This window comes from Oncorhynchus nerka, linkage group LG18 (genome assembly GCF_034236695.1).
Source record: "Oncorhynchus nerka isolate Pitt River linkage group LG18, Oner_Uvic_2.0, whole genome shotgun sequence".
NCBI lineage: Eukaryota > Metazoa > Chordata > Actinopteri > Salmoniformes > Salmonidae > Oncorhynchus > Oncorhynchus nerka.
The window spans coordinates 8306953-8331603 of record NC_088413.1 but is presented as its reverse complement, the minus strand read 5'-3'; the positions used below and the strand labels follow the sequence as shown (position 1 = coordinate 8331603).

The 24651-nt window shown below is 45.2% G+C and overlaps 1 protein-coding gene across 1 annotated transcript; it reads right to left on the bottom strand.

Annotated features, from left to right (window-relative positions):
- Positions 1-7521: 7521 nt before the first annotated feature.
- On the bottom strand, positions 7522-8486 carry LOC135561983 (G-protein coupled receptor 35-like). Its single transcript, XM_065004517.1, has 2 exons — positions 8427-8486; positions 7522-8301 (listed from the first exon to the last, which is right to left on the bottom strand). Exons 1-2 carry the CDS (start codon positions 8484-8486, stop codon positions 7522-7524), a joined length of 840 nt encoding a protein of 279 aa, XP_064860589.1.
- Between the last annotated feature and the right edge of the window lie 16165 nt (positions 8487-24651).

The following is a 24651-nucleotide window of genomic DNA, read 5'->3' as shown; positions in this document are numbered from 1 at the left end:
TCTGTGGTAGTTTACTGTGATGTGTTACTGACCTTAGTAGAACACACTGACTGTAATATGTGGTAGTTTATTGTGATGTCATACTGACCTTAGTAGAACACACTGACTGTAAAATGTGGTAGTTTATTGTGATGTCATACTGACCTTAGTAGAACACAATGACTGTAATATGTGGTAGTTTATTGTGATGTCATACTGACCTTAGTAGAACACAACGACTGTAATATGTGGTAGTTTATTGTGATGTCATACTGACCTTAGTAGAACACACTGACTGTAATCTGTGGTAGTTTACTGTGATGTCATACTGACCTTAGTAGAACACACTGACTGTAATATGTGGTAGTTTATTGTGATGTCATACTGACCTTAGTAGAACACACTGACTGTAATACGTGGTAGTTTACTGTGATGTCATACTGACCTTAGTAGAACACACTGACTGTAATCTGTGGTAGTTTACTGTGATGTCATACTGACCTTAGTAGAACACACTGACTGTAATATGTGGTAGTTTATTGTGATGTCTTTCTGACCTTAGTAGAACACACTGACTGTAAAATGTGGTAGTTTATTGTGATGTCATGCTGACCCTAGTAGAACACAATGACTGTAATATGTGGTAGTTTATTGTGATGTCATACTGACCTTAGTAGAACACACTGACTGTAATACGTGGTAGTTTATTGTGAAGTCATACTGACCTAAGCAGAACACACTGACTGTAATATGTGGTAGTTTATTGTGATGTCATACTGACCTTAGTAGAACACACTGACTGTAATATGTGGTAGTTTATTGTGATGTCATGCTGACCTTAGTAGAACACAATGACTGTAATCTGTGGTAGTTTACTGTGATGTGTTACTGACCTTAGTAGAACACACTGACTGTAATATGTGGTAGTTTATTGTGATGTCATACTGACCTTAGTAGAACACAATGACTGTAATATGTGGTAGTTTATTGTGATGTCATGCTGGCCTTAGTAGAACACAATGACTGTAATCTGTGGTAGTTTACTGTGATGTCATACTGACCTTAGTAGAACACAACGACTGTAATATGTGGTAGTTTATTGTGATGTCATACTGACCTAAGCAGAACACACTGACTGTAATATGTGGTAGTTTATTGTGATGTCATACTGACCTTAGTAGAACACACTGACTGTAATATGTGGTAGTTTATTGTGATGTCATACTGACCTTAGTAGAACACAATCACTGTAAAATGTGGTAGTTTATTGTGATGTCATACTGACCTTAGTAGAACACAATGACTGTAATATGTGGTAGTTTATTGTGATGTCATACTGACCTTAGTAGAACACAACGACTGTAATATGTGGTAGTTTATTGTGATGTCATACTGACCTTAGTAGAACACACTGACTGTAATCTGTGGTAGTTTACTGTGATGTCATACTGACCTTAGTAGAACACACTGACTGTAATATGTGGTAGTTTATTGTGATGTCATACTGACCTTAGTAGAACACACTGACTGTAATACGTGGTAGTTTACTGTGATGTCATACTGACCTTAGTAGAACACACTGACTGTAATCTGTGGTAGTTTACTGTGATGTCATACTGACCTTAGTAGAACACACTGACTGTAATATGTGGTAGTTTATTGTGATGTCATACTGACCTTAGTAGAACACACTGACTGTAAAATGTGGTAGTTTATTGTGATGTCATACTGACCTGAGTAGAACACAATGACTGTAATATGTGGTAGTTTATTGTGATGTCATACTGACCTTAGTAGAACACACTGACTGTAATACGTGGTAGTTTATTGTGAAGTCATACTGACCTAAGCAGAACACACTGACTGTAATATGTGGTAGTTTATTGTGATGTCATACTGACCTTAGTAGAACACACTGACTGTAATATGTGGTAGTTTATTGTGATGTCATGCTGACCTTAGTAGAACACAATGACTGTAATCTGTGGTAGTTTACTGTGATGTGTTACTGACCTTAGTAGAACACACTGACTGTAATATGTGGTAGTTTATTGTGATGTCATACTGACCTTAGTAGAACACAATGACTGTAATATGTGGTAGTTTATTGTGATGTCATGCTGGCCTTAGTAGAACACAATGACTGTAATCTGTGGTAGTTTACTGTGATGTCATACTGACCTTAGTAGAAAACAACGACTGTAATATGTGGTAGTTTATTGTGATTTGTGGTAGTTTATTGTGATGTCATACTGACCTTAGTAGAACACACTGACTGTAATATGTGGTAGTTTATTGTGATGTCATACTGACCTTAGTAGAACACAATCACTGTAATATGTGGTAGTTTATTGTGATGTCATACTGACCTTAGTAGAACACACTGACTGTAATATGTGGTAGTTTATTGTGATGTCATACTGACCTTAGTAGAACACACTGACTGTAATATGTGGTAGTTTATTGTGATGTCATACTGACCTTAGTAGAACACAATGACTGTAATATGTGGTAGTTTACTGTGGTGTCATACTGACCTTAGTAGAACACACTGACTGTAATATGTGGTAGTTTACTGTGATGTGTTACTGACCTTAGTAGAACACACTGACTGTAATATGTGGTAGTTTATTGTGATGTCATACTGACCTTAGTAGAACACAATGACTGTAATATGTGGTAGTTTATTGTGATATGTGGTAGTTTATTGTGATGTCATACTGACCTTAGCAGAACACACTGACTGTAAGTCGCTCCCCCCTACAGCTCGCCCGGTCTTCTGGCATGACCATCTGACATAAAAAGGGGACAGTTTGATGAAAAAGCTTTAAAAAATGGTTAAAATCTAAGTCATGTGACCTGATGAACCAAAACAAAGGGCTATGGTCATGAGGAATTAAAAGTCATATTCTTCAAGAATCCACGTCTGTATAAATGGCTTAATATCGTTAATTTAACAGTCATAAAATGGACGTACCAATCCCAGATTGAACCTTTATGTGAACGTTATTGATTATTGTTCCTGTTAGAAATGTAAACCTGAATCAGTTAAAGATGGTTGTTTATATTTGATGGGTCCCTTGTTGTTCTTCATACTTTAATAAATGGTCCAATGACATCTGAACTGTGGAATCTCCTGTTGATCGTTCTCTGACTTTTGTAAATAAAATGTTGTCTAGTTAAATGTATCACTACAACCTTGTCCTTGATGGATAGAGTGCTGCTCCTGGTGCTGTTACAGACACCTTTATTTAACCAGGTAGTCTAGTTGAGAACAAGTTCTCACTTACAACTGCACCCTGGCCAAGATAAAGCAAAGCAGTGCAACACAAACAGCAACACAGAGTTACACATGGAATGAAGAAACATACAGTCAATAGTAAAATAGAAAAGTTTATTTACAGTGTGTGTCAATGAGGTAGGATAAGGGACGTATAAGGCAATAAATAGGCCATAGTCACGAAATAATTACAATATTGCAATTAAACACTGGAGTGGTAGATGTGCAGAAGATGAGTGTGCAAGTAGAGATAATGGGGTGCAAATTAGCAAAATAAATAAAATAAATAACAGTATGGGGATGAGGTAGTTGTATGGGCTATTTGCAGATTGGCTATGTACAGGTGCAGTGATCTGTGAGCTGCTCTGACAGCTGGTGCCTAAAGTTAGTGATGAAGATATGAGTTTCCAGCTTCAGTTCATTCCAATCATTGGCAGCAGAGAACTGGAAGAAAGGCGGCCAAAGGAGGAATTGGCTTTGGGAGTGACCAGTGAAATATACCTGCTGGAGCGCGTGCTACGGGTGGGTACTGCTATGGTGACCAGTGAGCTGAGATATGGCGGGGCTTGAGATATGGCGGGGCTTTTCCTAGCAAATACTTATAGATGACCTGGAGCCAGTGGGTTTGACGACGAGTATGAAGCGAGTATGAAGCGAGTTGAATACAGTTGAATACGGCTGCACATTATTGTCTCTTATCAATGGCGGTTTAGGACCTTGAGCGTGGCCAGCTCGGAAACCAGCTCAGAAACCAGATTGCATATCAGAGAAGGTATAGTGGGATTCGAAATGGTTGGTGATCTGTTTGTTAACTTGGCTTTCGAAGACCTTAGAAAGGCACCGTAGGATAGATTTTCGTCTGTAGCAGTTTGGGTCTAGGGTGTCTCCCCCTTTGAAAAGGGGGATAACCACGGCAGCTTTCCAATCTTTGGGGATCTCAGGCGATACGAAAGAAAGGTTGAACAGGCTAGTAATAGGGGTTGCAACAATTTTGGTGAATATTTTTGGAAAGAGAGGGTCCAGATTGTCTCGCACGGCTGATTTGTAGGGATCCAGATTTTGTAGCTATTTCAGAACATCAACTATCTGGATTTGGGTGAAGGAGAAATGGGGGAGGCTTGGGAAAGATGCTGTGGGGGGGTGCAGGGCTGTTGACTGGGGTAGGGGTAGCCAGGTGGAAAGCATAGCCAGTTGTAGAAAAATGCTTATTGAAATTCTCAATTATAGTGGATTTATCGGTGGTGACAGTGTTTCCTAGCCTCAGTGCAGTGGGCAGCTAGGAGGAGGTGCTTTTATTCTCCATGGACTTTAGTGTCACAGAACCTTTTGGAGTTGGAGCTACAGGATGCAAATTTCTGTTTGAAAAAGCTAGCCTTGGCTTTCCTAACCTCCCTGAAACATTGCATATCATTGGGGCTATTCAATGCTAATGAAGTACGCCACAGGATGTTTTGGTGCTGGTCAAGGGCAGTCAGGTCTGGAGAGAACCAAGGGCTATATCTGTTCCTGGTTAAAAACAAATTGAATGGGGCTTAGTAACGATGGTGAGGAAAGCACTTGTAAAGAATAACCAGGCATCCTCTACTGAAGGGATGAGGTCAATATCCTTCCAGGATACCCAGTCCGGGTCGATTAGAAAGGTCTGCTCGCTGAAGTGTTTTAGGAAGTGTTTGACAGTGATGATGAGTGGTCGTTAGACCGCAGACCTATTACAGATGCAGGCAATGAGGCGGTGATCACTAAGATCCTGGTTGAAGACAGCAGAGGTGTATTTTGAGGGCAGGTTGGTTAGGATGATATCTATGAGAGTGCCCGTGTTAACGGATTTGGGGTCTGGTAGGTTCATTGATAATTTGTGTGAGATTGAGGGCATCAAGACTAGATTGTAGGATGGCCGGGGTGTTAAGCATGTCCCAGTTTAGGTCACCTAACAGCACGAGCTATGAAGATAGATGGGGAGCAATCAATTCACATATGGTGTCCAGCGCACAGCTGGGGGCTGAAGGGGGTCTATAACAAGCAGCAACGGTGAGAGACTTGTTTCTGGAAAGGTGGGTTTATAAAAGTAGAAGCTCAAATTGTTTGGGCACAGACCTGGATAGTAAGACAGAACTCTGCAGGCTATCTGTGCAGTTGATTGCAACTCCGCCCACTTTGGTAGTTCTATCCTGTCTGAAAATGTTATGGTTAGGAATGGAAATTTCAGGGTTTTTGGTTGTCTTCCTAAGCCAGGATTCAGACACGGCTAGGACATCCGGGTTGGCAGAGTGTGCTAAAGCAATGAATAAAACAAACTGAGGGAGGAGGCTTCTAATGTTAACATGCATGAAACCAAGGCTTTTACAGTTACAAAAGTCTGGCACTGCAGGGCCTGGGTTAACCTCCATATCACCAGAGGAACAGAGGACGAGTAGGATACGACTAAAGGCTTTAAGAACTGGTCGTCTAGTACGTTCGGAACAGAGAGTAAAAGGGGCAGGTTTCTGGTTACGGTAGAATAGATTCAAGGCATGATGTACAGACAAAGGTATGGTTGGATGTGAATACAGTGGAGGTAAACCTATGCATTGAGTGAAGATGAGAGAGATATTGTCTCTAGAAACATTGTTTAAACCAGGTGAGGTCACCGCATGTGTGGGAGGTGGAACTAAAGGGTTAACTAAGGCGTATTGAGCAGGGCTATAGGCTCTACAGTGAAATAAGGCAATAATCACTAACCAAAACAAGCATATTGACATTAGGGAGAGGCATGCGTAGCCGAGTGATCATAGCGGTCCAGTGAGTAGCTCGCCGGGCTGGAGACGAGGCGATTCAGACAGCTAGCGGGCCGGGGCTAACAAGCTAACAGAAGGGCCTTAGAGGAACGTCGCGACGGAAGAGGTCTGTTGTAGCCCCCGCGAGCTGTTACATCGGAAGACTAATCGTCATGGATCAGCAGGGCTCCATGTGGTAAAAGCGTCCAGGCCAATTGGCAAAATGGGTATAGTGGCTAAAGAATTTGTCCGATGGACCTCTTCAGCTAACAGTCCGATATGCTCTAGACAGCTAGCGGGCCGCGGTTAGCAGGTTAGTAGATGGGCATTCAGGGGACGTCGCAACGTAGGAGCCAGTTGAGAAAACGCCTCGGGCAGATTACGTCGGTAGTCCAGTCGTGATGGAATCGGCGGGGCTCTGTGTTGACAGTAAAAGGGGTCCAAGACCAATTGGCAAAATAGGTCTTGTAGCCCAAGGAATATAACTCTGCTTCAACTCTGCCTCATGAATATTAAACTGTCCAGACTGATGGATAGAGTGCTGCTCCTGGTGCTGTTACAGACAGGAAGTATCTCATACTACTATCTGTAGTGATGAACTCTGCTTCCTGAATATTAAACTATGTCCAGGCTGAACACCTGTGTGTCCATTATTCTGTAAACAAATGCAGCTCCTCATGGGAGTAAGATGAAGTTGCACCTAGATGATGATCTTGGGTCAGTTTTGTCTAGTCCCCATCAATGGTTGAGGTTAGGATTGGTGGAGGTACCAGCTGATCCTAGATCTGTACCTAGGGGAAACTTCACCCTCATTATACAGATCATTGACATGCAAAATTAGGGGAATGACTGTGCAGTGTGCACATAACCCCATTCCCTTTGTCTTTATCTGGGATTGGTGCATCCAGTCTACGACATTTGAATGAATTACATTAAGCCATTTATATAATGCCATTGATTCTCGAAGAATATTATTTTGTAATGCCTCATGCCTAGAGACCTTTGTTTTGGTTAATCATGTCACGTGACTTAGATTTTAACCTTTAACCTTTATTTAAAGGTTTTTCATTAAACTGTCCCCCTTTTTTAAATGTCAGATGGTCATGACAGATGATCGGGCAACAAACTACCACATGATGTAGTATATAGTATTGTATACAATAAAAATAGATTGAGAAGAGAAACAAACAAAACATTCATTGATATTAATATTTATTACTTACTTACTTAATTTATCAATATTATTTCTCAAGTGTCACTATATTCCCAGAAACTACGGGGATTAGATTCTAACCAAGCCAGTGCAGTACAGCTTGGCTCGGATCAGACTACTGGTCTGGAAAGAGTCAAAATGTCCAGTGCCAAATCAATGTTGTTTCTATGTAACTTCAAACAAATTAAATCAATATGATGACATTGAAAACTAACGTGAATTCATGTTAGTTGACAATGAAATGTAAATCAAAATTAGATGCTGAACTGATGTCTTTGAACAGTGTGACCTCAGCCTTAGAGTCCCGTGACACAGGGCAGTTTCCCAGACCTGTGGAGGAAGAGGAGGGGCTGAACAAACCCACTGACAACTGTGATAAAGAAACAAATGGATCTTCCCTTAAAAATCTCCAGTGGGTCAATAAAATCATTACTGATTAGGAGAATAATCATTGGGAGGTAGTTGACAATCATAGACACAATGATCATTGAAATGATCCTGAAGGCCCTCAGCTTCATGTTGTTCATCCCTTCCCCATCTCTCTCTCCTTCCCCCGGACCGGGACGTTTCAGAGCCCAGAGAACAGCCAGGCAGCAGAACAACATCACAGAAAGAGTAAGCAGGTTTAAAATCAAACCAAAGAACCATGCAGATTCGTAATTACTAAGCATATTTACAAAGCAGGAGCCAAGCACCATCATCCAGAAAACACCACAACACCCCACCCTGTATCTCAGGGGTTTGTACTTCAGGAAGGTTACAGGGTGGACCACCGCCAGGTAGCGCTCCACACAGATACAGCACTGGAACAGAGGACGACCAAAGAGATTGAAACCTTCAAAGAACGTCCCAACGCTCCATAAAGTGTCATTCTCTAGGATGAGATGATGAACAATAAACATCAGATTGGACAGGATGGAGAGGATCTCAGACACAGCCAGGTTGAGAGAGAAGAAGTCTGAAGCCATCGTCCCTACAGCTCCGGTCACTATCAGCCACAGGATGTAGACATTGGTGGGGAGACCCAGGATGAGGTTGATGGAGTCGGCAGCAGTGAACAGAACATACTGGACAGACTGGAAAGGAAGGTGGGTAAGACTTATAATAACATTCATTACAGTTTGCTAATGAATCATTTTTCACACATTTCAATTCCTTATCAATGGTTTATTATTGGATGTTATTAATTAAAGCGTTTTACCGGAGGGTGTTCAGAGAAGGAGGAGAAGAGGGTAGAGTTGCTGTCTACAGAGGTGTTCATCTCTTCTCAGTCGTTGGGGTCTGTGAATGTACGAGACAAAACATTCCTATATTGACTCCTTTAATCGGTTTAAGTGAATTCGTCCAAATACAGTACGAAGAAAAACATTGTCTTTTCAGTGTAGACTACCTGTTGTGTTCCTCAGACAACTCTGGTCTCTTCAGTGGTCAGTGTAGACTACCTGTTGTGTTCCTCAGACAACCCTGGTCTCTTCAGTGTTCAGTGTAGACTACCTGTTGTGTTCCTCAGACAACCCTGGTCTCTTCAGTGGTCAGTGTAGACTACCTGTCCTGTTCCTCAGACAACCCTGGTCTCTTCAGTGGGTCTAAAGCTCTGCCTCTGACCCAGCCTTCACACAGGTGTGTGTTTCCTCCCCACACTTCTGATGGACAACTTAACACACATCTAGGTCCTCCCCCAACACATCATCTTATTGGATAGCATTGAGTTGGCTGCGTTGTCAGGCATCATTTTGTCTGGTTTGAATGTGCGTCTAAAGCTCGGCCCTCTGACAGGTGTGTGCAACATAATGGGCAAATCTATTCAGCCAGAACCAGAGATGCAAACGTAGGAGGAGAAGACAAGGTTTCAAACCAAACACAAACACAACACCTGTTCCCTAGCAGGGGTTAGGTTAGTCTGTGGAGTCGGGGTTGGGGTGATGGGTGAAGAGGCAGGATAAATGGTGTTCTTCAAATTTAATTTGTTGAGGGATCCGTAGTTAAATCGGACATTAAAACCTTGTCACCTTTTCTGACGGACAACGCAATCCAAAGTCCTCCACAAGTTCTCTCTCATTGGATAACATCGAGTGGGCAGTTTTTACACATTAATTGTGTCCGGTTTGAATATAACCCTAAAGTTCGGCCCTACCCTCAGACAGGTGTGTGTTATGTCATGGTGAAATCTATTGGGCCAGAACCAGACATGCAAACAGAGTGTGGAACAAATGGCACCCTATTACCATTCCATATTCCCCCAGGACTAAAGTAGTGCACTATATAGGGAATAGGGCCCTGGTCTAAAGGAGTACACTATATAGGGAATAGGGCCCTGGTCTAAAGTAGTACACTATATAGGGAATAGGGCCCTGGTCTAAAGTAGTTCACTATATAGGGAATACAGGGTAATTTGGGCTGTATTTATGGTCATTTAATGAGACACTGAACAGTCTGATCAGGTCCAGTCCAGGTATGTTACTGAAGCTCCACCCACCCAGTCTGATCAGGTCCAGTCCAGGTACGTTACTGAAGCTCCACCCACCCAGTCTGATCAAGTCCAGTCCAGGTATGTTACTGAAGCTCCACCCACCCAGTCTGATCAGGTCCAGTCCAGGTATGGTACTGAAGCTAATCTCTGTTCAGCCAGAACGGGAACATTTGACCACGGACCATAGTGCACTATGTTGGGAATAGGGGACCACTATGTAGGGAATAGGGGCCAGTATGTAGGGAATAGGGGCCAGTATGTGGGGTAATAGGGGCCAGCATGTAGGTAATAGGGGCCAGCATGTAGGTAATAGGGGATCATTATGTAGGGAAAAGGGGCCAGCAAGTAGGTAATAGGGGATCACTATGTAGGGAAAAGAGGGCCACTATGTTGGGAATAGGGGGCCACTATGTAGGGAAAAGAGAGCCACCATGTAGGAAAAAGAGGGCCACTATGTAGGGAATAGGGGGCCAGTATGTAGGGAATAGGGGGCCAGTATGTAGGGAATAGGGGGCCAGTATGTAGGGAATAGGGGGCCACTATGTAGGGAATAGGGGACCACTATGTAGGGAATAGGGGGCCACTATGTAGGGAATAGGGGGCCACTATGTAGGGAATAGGGGACCACTATGTAGGGAATAGGGGACCACTATGTAGGGAATAGGGGACCACTATGTAGGGAATAGGGGGCCACTATGTAGGGAATAGGGGACCACTATGTAGGGAATAGGGGGCCACTATGTAGGGAATAGGGGGCCACTATGTAGGGAATAGGGGGCCACTATGTAGGGAATAGGGGACCACTATGTAGGGAATAGGGGCCATTTGTGTAAAAGGAACACTCCAGTATATTGCTGATGTTGCTCCTAGCTGGTTGGAAGGACTGCAGAGTTTAAATGAACTTTTGTCAACAAATACTTTCAGAGATTTGTCAGTATGTAACTGTCACCCAGTTTTATTGAGAATGAAGATGACAGGACAAGACACAGTTGGTGTTTTAAGACCATCCATTTTGGAGCTTGCAATGCAATGCTTTTTCATGTTTTCAGACACCATTTAAACAGCACTTGACCACATGTTATGTATATATAATGTATATCATTGAATAAATATAATGTATACGACGTCTCACAACATGGTGATGGCTGGGTATGTATTTACATATTACATATTACATATTATATTTGACACAGTCCAGATGAAATGCAGATTGAAAAGTGTTTCAAGGGAATCTACATCCAAAGTTAAAACCCCTTTTGAGGTTATAATGAATTCCTTACAAACTTTATAGAGAGACACAGAATCTCTGATGAATTTTATTCTAGAATAGTTCATCTATGGGATTAATTGATTCTTGACATGGTACAAATCAAATACAGAAGCAGATGTAGTTTTTCTGAAGAAGTTACATGTCAAATTGGTTGCACAAACCCAGGGTTGGACTACGATGAAGAAATAAATGGCCATTCCAGTAGTAGTGTTGAAAAGCTGCTGAGAGACCAGCACCTCTTCTTCCTCAGAGTCCTTCCTTCATCGCTGCAGCTCCCCAATAGGCTGAGGAGAAGGTCTCGTCATACATCCTCTGAAACATGACCTGCCTGACAGCACTGCTTCTATTCACACTTCCTGCTTCACCAGGAAGTCAGCCACACCAATGTGTTGGAAGACACACAGTTCGACTGACTAACAGGCCGTTTTGGACAAACAAATGTGTAACTTAAAACGTTTAAAATATATCAACAAGTTTTATACAAGCACATTATTCCAGACCTTATCGGCACGTTTTAAAGTTCAAATAACGTTTCTAGCTTAAAGTGAAGGAGGAGTAGTGTTACAAATCATTATAATATGTTTGCTTTATAAGTCACATTCGTTATATAACTTATTTTTAACCTAACATTTAACAAATGTAGATTTAAAAAAAGTTGTTATTTCTCTTTCTCTGCTAGAACTTCTAATACCATCAATGTTTAAATTCACACAGAAAATAATGCCCTTTTAATTCCCACACAACTTCTATTTCACCCCAATTCTATCCTCATTGGTTAGATAAACTTCAATCACTTGTCTTGGTCGTTATAAGGACATAGTGATAAACACTTTTTACATTCTGCTGAACACAACTGTAATGTGCTCCGATATGATCATTTCTAGTAAATTCCCAGAAACTATGGTGAATGTTTAACCGAGCCAGTGCAGTACATCTGGGATTGGTTTGGCTTAACCGAGCCAGTGCAGTACATCTGGGATTGGTTTGGCTTAACAGCGTGGAAAGTGTACATCTGGTCAGTGTCACCCCACTGGCCACAAATTGTTTGAATCGATGTTGTTTCCATGTAATTTCGACAAAAGAATCAATATGATGACGTTGAATCAACGTGAAAAACTGATTGGATTTTTAAAATTATAATCAACGTTAAGGAATTTAGGGAATATTTGTCTTTTTATCACTCAACTTTGAACCAAATAACTTTTTTTTTTACGTTGAATTCAGGTGAGTTGACAATCAAATGTAAATCAAAATGAGTCGTTTAACTTGATGTCAGCGTTCCAGTGGGACCTCTGCCTCAGGGTCCCCTGACACAGGGCAGTTTCCCAGACCTGTGGAGGAAGAGGAGGGGCTGAACAAACCCACTGACAACAGTGATAGAGAAACAAATGGACCATCCCCCCCAAAACTCCACTACTTCTATAAAATGATAACTGACTAGGAGAAGAACCAGTGGGAGGTAACTGACAATCATAGACACGATGATCATTGAAATGATCCTAAAGGCCCTCAGCTTCATGTTGTTCATCCCGTCCCCCTCTCTCTCTCCTTCCCCCGGACCGGGACGTTTCAGAGCCCAGAGAACAGCCAGGCAGCAGAACAACATCACAGAAAGCATAAGCATATTTAAAATCAAATCAAAGCACTCCCACCATAAATATTGGTATTCACCAAACATATTTACACAGCAGGAGCCAAGCACCATCATCCAGACAACACCACAACACCCCACCCTGTATCTCAGGGGTTTGTACTTCAGGAAGGTTACAGGGTGGACCACCGCCAGGTAGCGCTCCACACAGATACAGCACTGGAACAGAGGACGACCAAAGAGGTTGAAACCGGCAAAGAACGCACCAACTCTCAATAAAGTACCATTATCTTGGATGTGATAATGAATTAAATATATCAGATTGGACAGGCTGTAGAAGATCTCAGACACAGCCAGGTTGAGAGAGAAGATGTCTGAAGATATCGTCCCTCCCACTCCGGTCACCATCAGCCACAGGACGTAGACATTGGTGGGGAGACCCAGGATGAGGTTGATAGAGATGGCAGCAGTGTACAGAACATACTGGACAGACTGGACAGACTGGACATACTGGACAGACTGGACAGACTGGACATACTGGACAGACTGGACAGACTGGACATACTGGACAGACTGGACAGACTGGACAGACTGGACATACTGGACATACTCGACAGACTGGACAGACTGGACAGACTGGAAAGAAAGGAGGGTAGACCCAGGATGAGGTTGATGGAGATGGCAGCAGTGTACAGAACATACTGGACAGACTGGACATACTGGACAGACTGGACAGACTGGACAGACTGGACAGACTGGACAGACTGGACAGACTGGACATACTGGACAGACTGGACAGACTGGACAGACTGGACAGACTGGACAGACTGGACAGAAAGGAGGGTAGACCCAGGATGAGGTTGATAGAGATGGCAGACTGGACAGACTGGACAGACTGGACAGACTGGACAGACTGGACAGAAAGGAGGGTAGACCCAGGATGAGGTTGATAGAGATGGCAGACTGGACAGACTGGACAGACTGGACAGACTGGACAGACTGGACAGACTGGACAGAAAGGAGGGTAGACCCAGGATGAGGTTGATAGAGATGGCAGACTGGACAGACTGGACAGACTGGACAGACTGGACAGACTGGACAGAAAGGAGGGTAGACCCAGGATGAGGTTGATAGAGATGGCAGACTGGACAGACTGGACAGACTGGACATACTGGACAGACTGGACAGACTGGACAGACTGGACAGACTGGACATACTGGACAGAAAGGAGGGTAACACTAAGATGGGAAGACCAGACTGGACAGAAAGGAGGGTAACACTAAGATGGGAAGACCAGACTGGACATACTGGACAGACTGGACAGACTGGACAGACTGGACAGAAAGGAGGGTAACACTAAGATGGGAAGACCAGACTGGACAGAAAGGAGGGTAACACTAAGATGGGAAGACCAGACTGGACAGAAAGGAGGGTAACACTAAGATGGGAAGACCAGACTGGACAGAAAGGAGGGTAACACTAAGATGGGAAGACCAGACTGGACAGAAAGGAGGGTAACACTAAGATGGGAAGACCAGACTGGACAGACTGGACAGAAAGGAGGGTAACACTAAGATGGGAAGACCAGACTGGACAGAAAGGAGGGTAACACTAAGATGGGAAGACCAGACTGGACAGAAAGGAGGGTAACACTAAGATGGGAAGACCAGACTGGACAGAAAGGAGGGTAACACTAAGATGGGAAGACCAGACTGGACAGAAAGGAGGGTAACACTAAGATGGGAAGACCAGACTGGACAGACTGGACAGAAAGGAGGGTAACACTAAGATGGGAAGACCAGACTGGACAGAAAGGAGGGTAACACTAAGATGGGAAGACCAGACTGGACAGAAAGGAGGGTAACACTAAGATGGGAAGACCAGACTGGACAGAAAGGAGGGTAACACTAAGATGGGAAGACCAGACTGGACAGAAAGGAGGGTAACACTAAGATGGGAAGACCAGACTGGACAGAAAGGAGGGTAACACTAAGATGGGAAGACCAGACTGGACAGACTGGACAGAAAGGAGGGTAACACTAAGATGGGAAGACCAGACTGGACAGAAAGGAGGGTAACACTAAGATGGGAAGACCAGACTGGACAGAAAGGAGGGTAACACTAAGATGGGAAGACCAGACTGGACAGACTGGACAGAAAGGAGGGTAACACTAAGATGGGAAGACCAGACTGGACAGAAAGGAGGGTAACACTAAGATGGGAAGACCAGACTGGACAGAAAGGAGGGTAACACTAAGATGGGAAGACCAGACTGGACAGACTGGACAGAAAGGAGGGTAACACTAAGATGGGAAGACCAGACTGGACAGAAAGGAGGGTAACACTAAGATGGGAAGACCAGACTGGACAGAAAGGAGGGTAACACTAAGATGGGAAGACCAGACTGGACAGACTGGACAGAAAGGAGGGTAACACTAAGATGGGAAGACCAGACTGGACAGACTGGACAGAAAGGAGGGTAACACTAAGATGGGAAGACCAGACTGGACAGAAAGGAGGGTAACACTAAGATGGGAAGACCAGACTGGACAGGAGGGGGTAACACTAAGATGGGAAGACCAGACTGGACAGAAAGGAGGGTAACACTAAGATGGGAAGACCAGACTGGACAGAAAGGAGGGTAACACTAAGATGGGAAGACCAGACTGGACAGAAAGGAGGGTAACACTAAGATGGGAAGACCAGACTGATGGGAAGACCAGACAGAAAGGAGGGTAACACTAAGATGGGAAGACCAGACTGGACAGAAAGGAGGGTAACACTAAGATGGGAAGACCAGACTGGACAGAAAGGAGGGTAACACTAAGATGGGAAGACCAGACTGGACAGAAAGGAGGGTAACACTAAGATGGGAAGACCAGACTGGACAGAAAGGAGGGTAACACTAAGATGGGAAGACCAGACTGGACAGACTGGACAGAAAGGAGGGTAACACTAAGATGGGAAGACCAGACTGGACATACTGGACAGACTGGACAGACTGGACAGACTGGACAGAAAGGAGGGTAACACTAAGATGGGAAGACCAGACTGGACAGAAAGGAGGGTAACACTAAGATGGGAAGACCAGACTGGACAGACTGGACAGAAAGGAGGGTAACACTAAGATGGGAAGACCAGACTGGACAGACTGGACAGAAAGGAGGGTAACACTAAGATGGGAAGACCAGACTGGACAGAAAGGAGGGTAACACTAAGATGGGAAGACCAGACTGGACAGAAAGGAGGGTAACACTAAGATGGGAAGACCAGACTGGACAGAAAGGAGGGTAACACTAAGATGGGAAGACCAGACTGGACAGAAAGGAGGGTAACACTAAGATGGGAAGACCAGACTGGACAGAAAGGAGGGTAACACTAAGATGGGAAGACCAGACTGGACAGAAAGGAGGGTAACACTAAGATGGGAAGACCAGACTGGACAGAAAGGAGGGTAACACTAAGATGGGAAGACCAGACTGGACAGAAAGGAGGGTAACACTAAGATGGGAAGACCAGACTGGACAGAAAGGAGGGTAACACTAAGATGGGAAGACCAGACTGGACAGAAAGGAGGGTAACACTAAGATGGGAAGACCAGACTGGACAGACTGGACAGAAAGGAGGGTAACACTAAGATGGGAAGACCAGACTGGAAGAGGAGGGTAACACTAAGATGAAGACCAGACTGGACATACTGGACAGACTGGACAGACTGGACAGACTGGACAGAAAGGAGGGTAACACTAAGATGGGAAGACCAGACTGGACAGAAAGGAGGGTAACACTAAGATGGGAAGACCAGACTGGACAGAAAGGAGGGTAACACTAAGATGGGAAGACCAGACTGGACAGACTGGACAGACTGGACAGGAAGGAGGGTAACACTAAGATGGGAAGACCAGACTGGACAGAAAGGAGGGTAACACTAAGATGGGAAGACCAGACTGGACAGAAAGGAGGGTAACACTAAGATGGGAAGACCAGACTGGACAGGAAGGAGGGTAACACTAAGATGGGAAGACCAGACTGGACAGAAAGGAGGGTAACACTAAGATGGGAAGACCAGACTGGACAGGAAGGAGGGTAACACTAAGATGGGAAGACCAGACTGGACAGAAAGGAGGGTAACACTAAGATGGGAAGACCAGACTGGACAGAAAGGAGGGTAACACTAAGATGGGAAGACCAGACTGGACAGAAAGGAGGGTAACACTAAGATGGGAAGACCAGACTGGACAGACTGGACAGAAAGGAGGGTAACACTAAGATGGGAAGACCAGACTGGACAGAAAGGAGGGTAACACTAAGATGGGAAGACCAGACTGGACAGAAAGGAGGGTAACACTAAGATGGGAAGACCAGACTGGACAGACTGGACAGAAAGGAGGGTAACACTAAGATGGGAAGACCAGACTGGACAGAAAGGAGGGTAACACTAAGATGGGAAGACCAGACTGGACAGAAAGGAGGGTAACACTAAGATGGGAAGACCAGACTGGACAGACTGGACAGAAAGGAGGGTAACACTAAGATGGGAAGACCAGACTGGACAGACTGGACAGAAAGGAGGGTAACACTAAGATGGGAAGACCAGACTGGACAGAAAGGAGGGTAACACTAAGATGGGAAGACCAGACTGGACAGACTGGACAGAAAGAAAGGAGGAGGGTAACACTAAGATGGGAAGACCAGACTGGACAGAAAGGAGGGTAATACTAAGATGGGAAGACCAGACTGGACAGAAAGGAGGGTAACACTAAGATGGGAAGACCAGACTGGACAGACTGGACAGAAAGGAGGGTAACACTAAGATGGGAAGACCAGACTGGACAGAAAGGAGGGTAACACTGATGGGAAGACCAGAAAGGAGGGTAACACTAAGATGGGAAGACCAGACTGGACAGAAAGGGAGGGTAACACTAAGATGGGAAGACCAGACTGGACAGACTGGACAGAAAGGAGGGTAACACTAAGATGGGAAGACCAGACTGGACAGAAAGGAGGGTAACACTAAGATGGGAAGACCAGACTGGACAGAAAGGAGGGTAACACTAAGATGGGAAGACCAGACTGGACAGACTGGACAGAAAGGAGGGTAACACTAAGATGGGAAGACCAGACTGGACAGACTGGACAGAAAGGAGGGTAACACTAAGATGGGAAGACCAGACTGGACAGAAAGGAGGGTAACACTAAGATGGGAAGACCAGACTGGACAGAAAGGAGGGTAACACTAAGATGGGAAGACCAGACTGGACAGAAAGGAGGGTAACACTAAGATGGGAAGACCAGACTGGACAGAAAGGAGGGTAACACTAAGATGGGAAGACCAGACTGGACAGAAAGGAGGGTAACACTAAGATGGGAAGACCAGACTGGACAGAAAGGAGGGTAACACTAAGATGGGAAGACCAGACTGGACAGAAAGGAGGGTAACACTAAGATGGGAAGACCAGACTGGACAGAAAGGAGGGTAACACTAAGATGGGAAGACCAGACTGGACAGAAAGGAGGGTAACACTAAGATGGGAAGACCAGACTGGACAGAAAGGAGGGTAACACTAAGATGGGAAGACCAGACTGGACAGAAAGGAGGGTAACACTAAGATGGGAAGACCAGACTGGGAAGAAAGACTGGACAGACTGGAAGAAAGGAGGGTAACACTAAGATGGGAAGACCAGACTGGACATACTGGACAGACTGGACAGACTGGACAGACTGGACAGAAAGGAGGGTAACACTAAGATGGGAAGACCAGACTGGACAGAAAGGAGGGTAACACTAAGATGGGAAGACCAGACTGGACAGAAAGGAGGGTAACACTAAGATGGGAAGACCAGACTGGACAGACTGGACAGACTGGACAGGAAGGAGGGTAACACTAAGATGGGAAGACCAGACTGGACAGAAAGGAGGGTAACACTAAGATGGGAAGACCAGACTGGACAGAAAGGAGGGTAACACTAAGATGGGAAGACCAGACTGGACAGGAAGGAGGGTAACACTAAGATGGGAAGACCAGACTGGACAGAAAGGAGGGTAACACTAAGATGGGAAGACCAGCCTGGACAGGAAGGAGGGTAACACTAAGATGGGAAGACCAGACTGGACAGAAAGGAGGGTAACACTAAGATGGGAAGACCAGACTGGACAGAAAGGAGGGTAACACTAAGATGGGAAGACCAGACTGGACAGACTGGACAGAAAGGAGGGTAACACTAAGATGGGAAGACCAGACTGGACAGAAAGGAGGGTAACACTAAGATGGGAAGACCAGACTGGACAGAAAGGAGGGTAACACTAAGATGGGAAGACCAGACTGGACAGACTGGACAGAAAGGAGGTAACACTAAGATGGGAAGACCAGCCTAACACTAAGATGGGAAGACCAGACTGGAAAGGAACACTAAGATGGGAAGACCAGACTGGACAGAAAGGAGGGTAACACTAAGATGGGAAGACCAGACTGGACAGAAAGGAGGGTAACACTAAGATGGGAAGACCAGACTGGACAGACTGGACAGAAAGGAGGGTAACACTAAGATGGGAAGACCAGACTGGACAGACTGGACAGAAAGGAGGGTAACACTAAGATGGGAAGACCAGACTGGACAGAAAGGAGGGTAACACTAAGATGGGAAGACCAGACTGGACAGACTGGACAGAAAGGAGGGTAACACTAAGATGGGAAGACCAGACTGGACAGAAAGGAGGGTAATACTAAGATGGGAAGACCAGACTGGACAGAAAGGAGGGTAACACTAAGATGGGAAGACCAGACTGGACAGACTGGACAGAAAGGAGGGTAACACTAAGATGGGAAGACCAGACTGGACAGAAAGGAGGGTAACACTAAGATGGGAAGACCAGACTGGACAGAAAGGAGGGTAACACTAAGATGGGAAGACCAGACTGGACAGACTGGACAGAAAGGAGGGTAACACTAAGATGGGAAGACCAGACTGGACAGACTGGACAGAAAGGAGGGTAACACTAAGATGGGAAGACCAGACTGGACAGAAAGGAGGGTAACACTAAGATGGGAAGACCAGACTGGACAGAAAGGAGGGTAACACTAAGATGGGAAGACCAGACTGGACAGACTGGACAGAAAGGAGGGTAACACTAAGATGGGAAGACCAGACTGGACAGACTGGACAGAAAGGAGGGTAACACTAAGATGGGAAGACCAGACTGGACAGAAAGGAGGGTAACACTAAGATGGGAAGACCAGACTGGACAGAAAGGAGGGTAACACTAAGATGGGAAGACCAGACTGGACAGAAAGGAGGGTAACACTAAGATGGGAAGACCAGACTGGACAGAAAGGAGGGTAACACTAAGATGGGAAGACCAGACTGGACAGAAAGGAGGGTAACACTAAGATGGGAAGACCAGACTGGACAGAAAGGAGGGTAACACTAAGATGGGAAGACCAGACTGGACAGAAAGGAGGGTAACACTAAGATGGGAAGACCAGACTGGACAGAAAGGAGGGTAACACTAAGATGGGAAGACCAGACTGGACAGAAAGGAGGGTAACACTAAGATGGGAAGACCAGACTGGACAGACTGGACAGAAAGGAGGGTAACACTAAGATGGGAAGACCAGACTGGACATACTGGACAGACTGGACAGACTGGACAGACTGGACAGAAAGGAGGGTAACACTAAGATGGGAAGACCAGACTGGACAGAAAGGAGGGTAACACTAAGATGGGAAGACCAGACTGGACAGAAAGGAGGGTAACACTAAGATGGGAAGACCAGACTGGACAGACTGGACAGACTGGACAGGAAGGAGGGTAACACTAAGATGGGAAGACCAGACTGGACAGAAAGGAGGGTAACACTAAGATGGGAAGACCAGACTGGACAGAAAGGAGGGTAACACTAAGATGGGAAGACCAGACTGGACAGGAAGGAGGGTAACACTAAGATGGGAAGACCAGACTGGACAGAAAGGAGGGTAACACTAAGATGGGAAGACCAGCCTGGACAGGAAGGAGGGTAACACTAAGATGGGAAGACCAGACTGGACAGAAAGGAGGGTAACACTAAGATGGGAAGACCAGACTGGACAGAAAGGAGGGTAACACTAAGATGGGAAGACCAGACTGGACAGAAAGGAGGGTAACACTAAGATGGGAAGACCAGACTGGACAGACTGGACAGAAAGGAGGGTAACACTAAGATGGGAAGACCAGACTGGACAGAAAGGAGGGTAACACTAAGATGGGAAGACCAGACTGGACAGACTGGACAGAAAGGAGGGTAACACTAAGATGGGAAGACCAGACTGGACAGACTGGACAGAAAGGAGGGTAACACTAAGATGGGAAGACCAGACTGGACAGACTGGACAGAAAGGAGGGTAACACTAAGATGGGAAGACCAGACTGGACAGACTGGACAGAAAGGAGGGTAACACTAAGATGGGAAGACCAGACTGGACAGAAAGGAGGGTAACACTAAGATGGGAAGACCAGACTGGACAGACTGGACAGAAAGGAGGGTAACACTAAGATGGGAAGACCAGACTGGACAGAAAGGAGGGTAACACTAAGATGGGAAGACCAGACTGGACAGACTGGACAGAAAGGAGGGTAACACTAAGATGGGAAGACCAGACTGGACAGACTGGACAGAAAGGAGGGTAACACTAAGATGGGAAGACCAGACTGGACAGAAAGGAGGGTAACACTAAGATGGGAAGACCAGACTGGACAGACTGGACAGAAAGGAGGGTAACACTAAGATGGGAAGACCAGACTGGACAGAAAGGAGGGTAACACTAAGATGGGAAGACCAGACTGGACAGAAAGGAGGGTAACACTAAGATGGGAAGACCAGACTGGACAGAAAGGAGGGTAACACTAAGATGGGAAGACCAGACTGGACAGACTGGACAGAAAGGAGGGTAACACTAAGATGGGAAGACCAGACTGGACAGACTGGACAGAAAGGAGGGTAACACTAAGATGGGAAGACCAGACTGGACAGAAAGGAGGGTAGCACTAAGATGGGAAGACCAGACTGGACAGAAAGGAGGGTAACACTAAGATGGGAAGACCAGACTGGACAGAAAGGAGGGTAACACTAAGATGGGAAGACCAGACTGGACAGAAAGGAGGGTAACACTAAGATGGGAAGACCAGACTGGACAGAAAGGAGGGTAACACTAAGATGGGAAGACCAGACTGGACAGAAAGGAGGGTAGCACTAAGATGGGAAGACCAGACTGGACAGAAAGGAGGGTAGCACTAAGATGGGAAGACCAGACTGGACAGACTGGACAGACAGGAGGGTAACACTAAGATGGGAAGACCAGACTGGACAGACTGGACAGAAAGGAGGGAAGACCCAGCACTATAATAACACTAAGATGGGAAGACCAGACTGGACAGACTGGACAGAAAGGAGGGTAACACTAAGATGGGAAGACCAGACTGGACAGAAAGGAGGGTAACACTAAGATGGGAAGACCAGACTGGACAGAAAGGAGGGTAACACTAAGATGGGAAGACCAGACTGGACAGAAAGGAGGGTAACACTAAGATGGGAAGACCAGACTGGACAGACTGGAGGGTAACACTAAGATGGGAAGACCAGACTGGACAGAAAGGAGGGTAACACTAAGATGGGAAGACCAGACTGGACAGAAAGGAGGGTAACACTAAGATGGGAAGACCAGACTGGACAGAAAGGAGGGTAACACTAAGATGGGAAGACCAGACTGGACAGAAAGGAGGGTAACACTAAGATGGGAAGACCAGACTGGACAGACTGGACAGACTGGACAGACTGGACAGAAAGGAGGGTAACACTAAGATGGGAAGACCAGACTGGACAGACTGGACAGACTGGACAGACTGGACAGAAAGGAGGGTAACACTAAGATGGGAAGACCAGACTGGACAGAAAGGAGGGAAGACCCAGCACTATAATAACACTAAGATGGGAAGACCAGACTGGACAGAAAGGAGGGAAGACCCAGCACTATAATAACACTAAGATGGGAAGACCCAGCACTATAATAACACTAAGATGGGAAGACCCAGCACTATAATAACACTAAGATGGGAAGACCCAGCACTATAATAACACTAAGATGGGAAGACCAGACTGGACAGAAAGGAGGGTAACACTAAGATGGGAAGACCAGACTGGACAGACTGGACAGAAAGGAGGGTAACACTAAGATGGGAAGACCAGACTGGACAGAAAGGAGGGTAACACTAAGATGGGAAGACCAGACTGGACAGAAAGGAGGGAAGACCCAGCACTATAATAACACTAAGATGGGAAGACCAGACTGGACAGAAAGGAGGGAAGACCCAGCACTATAATAACACTAAGATGGGAAGACCCAGCACTATAATAACACTAAGATGGGAAGACCCAGCACTATAATAACACTAAGATGGGAAGACCCAGCACTATAATAACACTAAGATGGGAAGACCAGACTGGACAGAAAGGAGGGTAACACTAAGATGGGAAGACCAGACTGGACAGAAAGGAGGGTAACACTAAGATGGGAAGACCAGACTGGACAGAAAGGAGGGAAGACCCAGCACTATAATAACACTAAGATGGGAAGACCCAGCACTATAATAACACTAAGATGGGAAGACCCAGCACTATAATAACACTAAGATGGGAAGACCCAGCACTATAATAACACTAAGATGGGAAGACCAGACTGGACAGAAAGGAGGGTAACACTAAGATGGGAAGACCAGACTGGACAGAAAGGAGGGTAACACTAAGATGGGAAGACCAGACTGGACAGAAAGGAGGGTAACACTAAGATGGGAAGACCAGACTGGACAGACTGGACAGAAAGGAGGGTAACACTAAGATGGGAAGACCAGACTGGACAGACTGGACAGAAAGGAGGGTAACACTAAGATGGGAAGACCAGACTGGACAGAAAGGAGGGTAACACTAAGATGGGAAGACCAGACTGGACAGAAAGGAGGGTAACACTAAGATGGGAAGACCAGACTGGACAGAAAGGAGGGTAACACTAAGATGGGAAGACCAGACTGGACAGACTGGACAGAAAGGAGGGTAACACTAAGATGGGAAGACCCAGCACTATAATAACACTAAGATGGGAAGACCCAGCACTATAATAACACTAAGATGGGAAGACCCAGCACTATAATAACGTTTATTAGTAAATCATTTACTAGACATTAACAAACAGTTTTCTTAACATTTATTAATCATTACATCCCACATGTATACATGTTAGTAAGCTAGTTATTTACACATTTAAATACCTTATAAATGGTTTATTAATGGATGTTATTATACATGTTTTACCGGAAGGTGTTCAGTGAAGGAAGAGAGGAGAGTAGAGTTGCTGTCTACAGAGGTGTTCATCTCTTCTCAGTCGTTGGGGTCTGTGAATGTACGAAACAAAACATTCCAATTCCTACTTTAATCGGGATTAGTGAATTTGTCCAAATACAATATGAAGAAAGGGTCTCTTCAGTGTAGACTACCTGTTGTGTTCCTCAGACAACCCTGGTCTCTACTGTGTTCAGTGTAGACTACCTGTCCTGTTCCTCAGACAACCCTGGTCTCTACTGTGTTCAGTGTAGACTACCTGTCCTGTTCCTCAGACAACCCTGGTCTCTTCAGTGTTCAGTATAGACTACCTGTTGTGTTCCTCAGACAACCCTGGTCTCTACTGTGTTCACTGTAGACTACCTGTCCTGTTCCTCAGACAACCCTGGTCTCTACTGTGTTCAGTGTAGACTACCTGTCCTGTTCCTCAGACAACCCTGGTCTCTTCAGTGTTCAGTATAGACTACCTGTTGTGTTCCTCAGACAACCCTGGTCTCTACTGTGTTCACTGTAGACTACCTGTCCTGTTCCTCAGACAACCCTGGTCTCTACTGTGTTCACTGTAGACTACCTGTCCTGTTCCTCAGACAACCCTGGTCTCTACTGTGTTCAGTGTAGACTACCTGTCCTGTTCCTCAGACAACCCTGGTCTCTTCAGTGTTCAGTATAGACTACCTGTTGTGTTCCTCAGACAACCCTGGTCTCTACTGTGTTCACTGTAGACTACCT